Source organism: Tupaia chinensis, unplaced genomic scaffold, assembly GCF_000334495.1.
Source record: "Tupaia chinensis unplaced genomic scaffold, TupChi_1.0 Scaffold000159_1, whole genome shotgun sequence".
Classification (NCBI taxonomy): domain Eukaryota; kingdom Metazoa; phylum Chordata; class Mammalia; order Scandentia; family Tupaiidae; genus Tupaia; species Tupaia belangeri.
The window spans coordinates 8,571,132-8,579,313 of NW_006159630.1; the positions used below are offsets into that span (position 1 = coordinate 8,571,132).

General features: G+C 55.0%; 1 protein-coding gene across 1 annotated transcript in view; it reads left to right on the forward strand.

Annotated features, from left to right (window-relative positions):
• The window catches only part of SDK2 (sidekick cell adhesion molecule 2), a 131,090-nt gene that overhangs the window by 22,986 nt on the left and 99,922 nt on the right, over nucleotides 1-8,182 (forward strand). The window contains 1 exon segment of the mRNA XM_027770819.1: nucleotides 36-169. Coding sequence (XP_027626620.1) covers nucleotides 36-169 — 134 coding nt within the window.

Below are 8,182 nucleotides of genomic sequence, written 5' to 3' on the forward strand. Positions count from 1 at the left end.
GGGCTGCTGTCAGAGGAATGCTTTCCTCTCCCCAGAGCCATCACGCTGGAGAACCCCCTTGTCATCCTGTCAACGGTGGCTCCCGACGCAGGCCGCTACTACGTGCAGGCTGTTAATGACAAGAACGGCGATAACAAGACCAGCCAGCCCATCACTCTCGCCGTGGAGAGTAAGTAAGCGGCGGGGCCGGGGACCGATCACGGAACGGGTTATTAAATCTTGGGAATGGTGCTCCAGGGGGTCATTAGGAAGATGGAATGGTTGGTGGGAGGGTGGCAGGAGGCTGGGGGACTTCAAGGGAGGGGCCCTCCTAAGGAGGAGGAGGCGTGGCGGGGGTTGGAGTTCCAGGCAGAGACCAGGAGGGAGCTGAGTTCTGGGCCTGCACCATGCCGAGTCTGAGATCCAGCAATGGAGGGAACCCTGAGCGTGACTGTGAGCAGGGCCACCAGGGCCTTGGGAGGGGTATGGGCATGTGTGGATGACAGCCACCTCCGATCAGGTGCTGGCCAGGAAAGCATGCAGGAGATCGGAAGCTTGTTTTTAGAGAAATACTCCAACTGCCTCTGCTCAGCTGGTGTGTGGAAAGTGCCGTTTCCGCTCAGAGCCAGGGGGGCCCCACTGAGGAGAAAGAGGCCCCCCACCCGGGCTCCGAACTGGACATGCCCTCTGCCCTTCCTCAGACCCCCAGCTCACTGGGAAGGTGGGCAAAGTCTCCCCAGGAAAGCTCCCCACACAGCGGCAGGACACAAGGGCAGGGACATGAAGGCAGACTTCTTCTGGGCCCTTTGGGAAGGAAATATAAGGGATCTTCAGAAAATTCGTAAAGGGCTAGCACTTTAATCCAGTGGTTAAGGGAGTGGGATCCCACATAGCAAGCCATGGGTTTGAATCCCAGCTCAGGAGCTTGAAAAATATGCCAAGCATATGTGCATGCATGCCCCAAATCCCTACAGGATGGAGAAATGGAGAAGGATTGTGGCGTGAACACGCCCCATTGGGGTGAGCAGAGGGAAGAGGCTTTCTCCTTCTTTGTCTCTCTGTCTCTCTGTGCGTGCAAGCACCTTCTGGCAATTGAAAAGCAGAGTAGTGTGACCTAATGCCAAATCCTGACAAAAGTGGCATCGAAAAAAATAAGTTCGTGGAAAATGCATGCTATGAAAAAAACTATGCATTTCCAAAAATTTTGCACCAAAATAAGTTCACACTTGAATTCCATTTTCCACAAATGTTTTGAAGTCCCATCGATTGGTTCAGCCAAGATAGAAGCCAGGCGTCTCCGTGTGACGGGGATGCTGGGATGTCCTCCATCCCTGATTCTCCCCTGCCGACCAGCCCCTCCTGCTCCATCTGCAGGAGAGAGAAGGCGGGCAGGGCAGCCAGGGTGGGTGGCATCCCAGAGTAGGCATGAGCTGGGAGCCAGATGTTCCTGTCCTCCACATCAGCAGATTGCCAGCTCCCAAAGCAAGTGTCATTTATCATTCACGGCCGTGCTGGTGCACACCCACCAGCAGCAAGACAGGGGTCCAGACCCACATGGGACCTCCTCCGTCTGTCCTCAGATCCCATCCTCCATCTGCCAGAGCCCAGAACACTCCCAGCCCCTGCCATTCCCGTTCCAGAACCTTCTGAGTTCTAGCAGGACCCCCTCACATCTTCCTGGGTATCTCCTTCCTCCATCGCAAGTTTCACACTGCCCCAAAAGAAACCTGGGTGCATGAGGGAGAGATCCAGGTGTGACCTGTCACTGGGCCAGCCTGTGACCTGGGGCTGCTGTCATTGGAGGAAAAGGGAATTTGGTTGTCGAAGGAAGATGCTTTCCCGTGTATTTTCCAGGATGAGATTCCTGTGTCCAGGGTCTCATGGGACCCAGGATGAGGCAATGTCAATGAGACAAGTGGTTCCCGGTCTAGGTCCAACCAGGCATGTCCAGGGTGTCTCAGTTTACCCTGAGACCCGCAGTCTGGGAGCCTTCCATTCGGTGCGCCTCCTTCCAGGAATCAAACCCATCTACTGACTGGGGTGACTGTGGGAGTCCTTCATCTTCTACTCTGTCTCAAACCACCCCCAGCCCTCTTGCCGGCCCCTCTGTACCCCTCCACCTGCCCAGCCACACCCAGTTATGCCCCTCCCCCACTGTCCCTCCCCACCAGCTCCCACGTGGTGATTCGTGCTGGATTGAGAGCAGAACCTGCTGATTTTTAGCTAATTTCTCCTCCCACGAGTGACTGCACTTCAAATCCCTGTTCCTCTAACTGCCTGCCAGCCAGCCAGCCAATTTGTAAGGAGCAATTGCCACTTCGCCCACTGCCAGCTCCAGCTCCCCCACTTGTCTCGCCTAAGCCTCCACCCCAAACCCAAGCCTCGCCCCGCCTCATCCCTTCTCCACCTCTCCATGGCTTGAGGCAGTTCAGGTTCTCCGCAGACCCTGTGGGGACCCCATGCTCCTCCTTAGAGCATCACTGTCCCATGGAAACAGACTGCGGGGACAGACACCAGAGCAGCAGTAAGACGCGATGCTCTGCGAGGCCAGCCCACATGGGAAGGTTCCAGGTTCATGTCCAAAGACCTCCTGAGTACACCAGGCACACGCAGGCCTATGGTCAGGGCTCACTGAGACTGGGCGTGGAACTAGTATCAAGACTCTGTTGGGGGTGCCGTCTCTCTGTCTCTCACTTTGTCTCTCTCACCCATGGAATATATATATATGAGAGCCACACAGGGAAGGTGAAAAAGAAAGCACCCCCCAGAGAAAATGGCCATGCAATCCCTTCTCCTCCATTCTCCTCTTGAGATTTTGGGCACACACACACACCTGCTTGGCATGATCTTTAAGCCACTGAGTCCAGAACTCAAACTGTGAAGTCAGCTATGTGGGATCCGGCCACGTGACCTCCACGCCACCTGCTGGCCCTAGCCTTTTTTTTTTTTTTTTTTTAGAATTACTGATGGGCACATGTACTTGCCAGAGAGAGGGGAAGGAAAAGGGAGGGAGAGAAAGCATCCTCAATGGGGTTGATCATGCCATAGCCTCTTCCCCATTTTGCTATCCTATCAGGATCTTCGTCAAGCACACGCATGCATCCAGTGTGGTTTTCAAGCCTCCAGGACCAGGACTCGAACCACAGTCCACTATGTGGTATCTCACTCCCTTCACCACCAGGCTTCAGGGCTGGCCTTCCAGAAGGCCCATTTTTACAAAGTAGAAAGAGATAGATGACATTAATTTTGTTAGTATGTTTTATTTAACCATCGTAGCCAAAATGTTATCCTTTTAACATACGATCAATATAAAAGTATTAATGGGATATTTTGATTGGTTCCTGTGCCTTCTAAGTCTTTGCAATCTGTGCGTATTTTACGCTGACAGCACACTTCGATTTGGGTGCTGAGTTTCCATCTGAAATATGTGATCTGTATGTAGATTTCACAAAACTTACAGCTGAAAAGGTAGCATCTTATGCCCAAGTTATTCCATGCACTTGAAGTTCTTACAACTGAACCCCAGGGATCCATTGGTAATTAAATGAGAATGAGTTCAAATTAACTCAAAGAGGCAGTGGCCGCCTTTCAAGAGTGCAGTAGGCATGGATGGGGCATGGCCTGAGCTAGTCTGCTCTGTCAGAAGCCCTGGAGGCCCTGGGCTCCTGGATAGCTGGCGAGCAGGTGTCAGGAAGCCTGCCCAGGAAGGGAAGCAGCTCACACCCTTGCCAGTCTACTCACGGGACCTGAGACCCGGCTGGGCACGTGGTCTCCCAGTCTCAGTTTCCTCTGTAAAGTGATGCCTGTGGCAAAGTGTAGTTGGGGGGATTAAGAGAGATGGCTCAGGGAGCATGAGTCACAGAAGATGTCCCTTGTGCAACTGTGTGACAGCTGTCCTGGGCAACAGAAGTCAGCTTGGTCCCTGTGAGGGGATCCCCATTGCCTCCCCCCTCCTGGGCCTCATCCATGTCAGGGGCTCACGGGAAGACATGGCCCCTCTTTGCTTGGACTTGCCCGTGACTTTCTTGACTTGGCCTTCGGGGTCCCATGCACTCCAATATCCTCAAGCTGGAGCAACATTTGCATACATCTGCACCCAGACAACCCCACGTTGACTTTACAATCCCAGCTGAGCCATCTCAAACCGAGGGACCTCCTCCCAGACCCTGGGTCTCAGCCACCAGCTCCTGGCAGGGAGACGGCCCATCAGCCCAAGTGGGATACTGAGATGGGTCCCCTGGGCTGAAGACTCACATTGTCTAGATCCTCTCCAGCTCCGAGAGATGTCTCTGCTTCAGCCTCTCTCAGAGAATGATTTCCCAAGGTGCGTGTCCTATGTGTGGTGCCCACACGTGATCAGGCTGTCCCCTCACCCTCACCATCCCTTGGAAGCCTGGTAAGAGGGAGCTGCCCTAGCACAGCCGTCACCAGCAGGGAGCATAAGGTGTGTCCTGCAGGGGCAGTCATGGGCCCCTGCTGCTTCCACCGCCTGCCTTCACCTTGCACCCCAGCAGCCCCTACTTCCGGCTCTGTGTGCCTCACTATCCAGACTCCGCTGAGCTCACTGAACTTATCTTTACCATAGTCCTCAGAGGCAGGTGATTGACCCCCGTGTACAGATAGAAAGCTGAGGTCACCAAACTCAAGCCTCCATGGCTGTTAACTCAAGCCCTAATGTCCCTAGGGCTTGATACTGAAGGATCTCCCTGGGGCATTGTCTACTATAAGGCGTGCTGCTGTCCCCTCGCCCTGCTCCCCTCTTCATCAGAGGTCACCCATCTCTCCTCGCTTTCCTTCCCCCACCACCCCTCTTTGCATCCTGGTTCCTGGTGTCCACTAGCTGCCCTCTCCCCTGAACATTCAGCTCTGTGGGCCCTTCCCTGGCAACCCCCTTTCCCTGAGCTTCTGGGACTTGTCGCCCACACTCTGTGTCCCCCACTTTCTCCCTGCCACTGTCACTTCTTCCTGCTCCCCGAGGCAAGCAAGCCTGGCATCTGTCCCCCCATGTCACTGGCTCCCCGGATCACCAACCCCCAGCTCTCACCTGGCACATAGGCATGAATGGCTGCCGGGCTCCATCACCCTCGGCTCCAGTGTGGGATCTGAGCATCCCGTCACTGTCTGGAGCTCAGAGTGACAACGTCCAGGCCCCTCCCCTTCTTTGAAACCACGTCCCCCTTCCCTCTACGAGAGGCTCCACCTCTAGGCACTGGGTTTCAAACCGCCACCAACCCCCTGTCTTTCTCCACCCAGACCCTCACCACACCCTGTGAATCTTGTCCTCCTGCCCCCATCACCCCCTCCATTTCCACTGCACCCACCTAAGGCCACCATCTAACCCAGAGCCAGACTTGGAAATCCTCAGCATCCAGCCCTGATCCAGCCTCTCCAGTCCAACCAGCTCTCTCGTGCCCCCAGCAGAAAGGGGAAGGGAGTTTCAGCTCTGATCTGCTGGTTGCAGGGTGTTAAGGAGTCCAAGGACATTGCGGCTCAGTCAGGAGAAGCACTGTGACCAACTAGCCGAGGGGGGCAGCCTCAGCAGGACCAGCACTTTGGCTCTGCGGATGGTGTTTCCTCACCCCCTCCTAGTGCTCTGGGGCTGCCCGCAGTACCCCTACACTCTCGCTCACAGGGTGCTCCCTTTCCGCAACGTCCTTCCCCCTCCTTGCTTCTCTGAGTCCCGCCCAAGTTCGCCCACCTCCCATGAAGCTGGGTCCCAGCCCAGTGCCCGGGAAGTGCTTGAGGCTTTGCCTGGTCTGTTGTGAGGATGAGCCTGCCTGGACTCCCCTCCCCAGTCAAGGAGCCCCCAAAGATGTGTGACCCCAAAGTCCCTGCATCCGTCATTCCAGCGGTGAAGGGGAGAGCGCCCCTGAGCACAGGCAGGCAACGCCCCAGGAGGGGAGACTGTCATTTCGTGGGCTCCTACTATGCACCAGACATTCTGCACTCGCCCCGGCCCAGTTTAGCCCTCCACGTGCCCTCCTCCCCAGCACCAGTGTCATGCCTGCCAGCCATAGCCTGGCCCTCTCAGACCCTGTCATCCATGATGACAGGACCCTGCCCGTCTCACCCAGGGGGCATCTCCAGAGCCTGGTTCACAACCCGGAGAGGTTCCAACCACTCACGTACCAAGCACTCACCCAGCTGGGGCCTGGACACACACAGCCCAGGGAGGTGGTGATTTTTATATTTTTTTTATTTTTTTAATTTGCTACAAGGTGCAGGCACTCACCAGAGACAGAGAGAAAGTGAGAAAGTATCCCCCAAGTGGATGACAGTGTCCCAACCCCTTCTCTGTCATTCCTCTCTCAGGATTCTGCACATGTATGCACACATATCTGGCATGTTTTTCAAGCCACTGGGTCCGGGACTTGAACCACTGGCTGGCCCAGAGATGGTGATTTTTATCCTTAGTTTGCCACTGAAAAACTTGAGACTCAGTGGGATGATACAACCTACCAAGATCACCACCCAGGACACGTGGGACAGACAGAGGCTCAAACCTGGGCTTCCCCAACGCCTAGACCCTCTTTCGCCCTGCCAGGGTCCCCTTGAGCCGCACAGACCTTCACTTTGGCTTGGGCACATGCTGTAGGGCCTTCTCTGGATGTCAGCCTCCCACCTTCCCCCTCTCACCCCCCAGCCCTGAAGCCCTGGGGCGGCCCCCACGTTTCTAAACCCTGCCAGAGTCCGCCTCCCTTGGGGCCCTCTGTCTACCTGGCTGCCCAGCGCACGCTCCCGCTTGGGCTCTAACTGTCTGTCTCCCCCGGTGCTCCATTAATCTGGGCCGCGGTACCTGCGCGCCCCGGCATGTAATAAACAACTTAGAGCACACTTTTATGGATTCAGCTATATCAGCAGCTTTCAATCCGATCGCTCTTTATGGTGCCTACATGCGCTTTTTATATTGTTGCAATTATTTTGTTTTATACGCTTCCTTTCTTTCCCCCTTCACTTTACTTCATTTTTTACATTTTATTCCCATTCTTCCTGGGCCTTTTCTAACAAGGCCTGGAGTCGAGGTAGGAAAACCTGTCTGGGGCTGACCAGGGTGACCCAGAGTGGCAATGGCACTGCCGCACACCCTCCTCCTGGCCCCATAAAGAATGCCCTACCATGGCCGCCCCAGGGCCCCACACGGCACGGTAGCCTTCCTCCTCCAGGGCTCCTGGAAGAGGGCCAACTGGATAGATTTGTCGTGAGAGAAAAAGTCCTCGGAGTTGTATTTTCAGGAGCCGCGGAGCAGCTGTGCAGAGAATATTGGAGTTTCTGCCAATATTGGGCCGATGCTGACCCACCAAGATAAAAAACCTGGCCACTCCTTAAAGACCTCAAAAAATGAAAAAGGAAAGGCGCCACCTCTGTGAGAGTGTTCGCCTCGTTTCTTTTCTTTCTCTCTCTCTCTCTCTCTTTTTTTTTTTTTTTTTGTCATTAAATCCCAATCCTGGAGCGTTCTCTTTTGTTTCACTCATTGCCCCTGGAGTTGTACAAGGATAGCCGTAGTTTCATTTATTCATTCACTGAGCAAAAAAATGTACTTGTGCACCTACTGTGTGCCAGATGTGGTGCCTCGTGCCAGAGAAGCAGTGGTCAGCAAGTCTGAGAGTCAGCCCTAGCTGCCCTCACCAAGCACTACAGCCTGGAGGGCTTGAGCGACAGGTGTTTGCTGCTCGCAGCTCTGGAGACTGGAAGTCCAAGCCAGGGTGCCAGCGTGGTCAGGTGCTGGCGAGGGCACTCCTCCTGCCTTGCAGGTGGTCTCCTTGTTGCCATGTCCTCAGGTGGCAGAGAGGGAGAGGGAGGAGTTCTGGTCTGTTCCTCATCTTATAGGGCCACTAATCCCATCAAGGGGACCTCATCCCCCAACCTCATTTAAACCTAATTCTCTCCCAAGGTCCCTCCTCCAAACACTATCACATTGGTGGTTAGGGTTTCCGTATACAGATTGTCAGGGGACACAATTCAGTCTGCAGCAAAGACCCATGAGGTCTGGCCTCGGGGAGTGTGTCATTCCCTGTGGTCACCCTCAACTGGGCAGCTTCTATCAACAGGAATGTATTTTCTCAAATCTAGAGGCCGGAAACCCAAGGTGTCAGCAGGGCCACGCTCTCTCTGAAGGCTCTGGGGAGAATCCTCTGGCTTCTTCTCACTTCCGGTGGTAGCTGGCCAGCCACGGCCTGCCTCGGCTTGCAGATCCCCGCTGGGC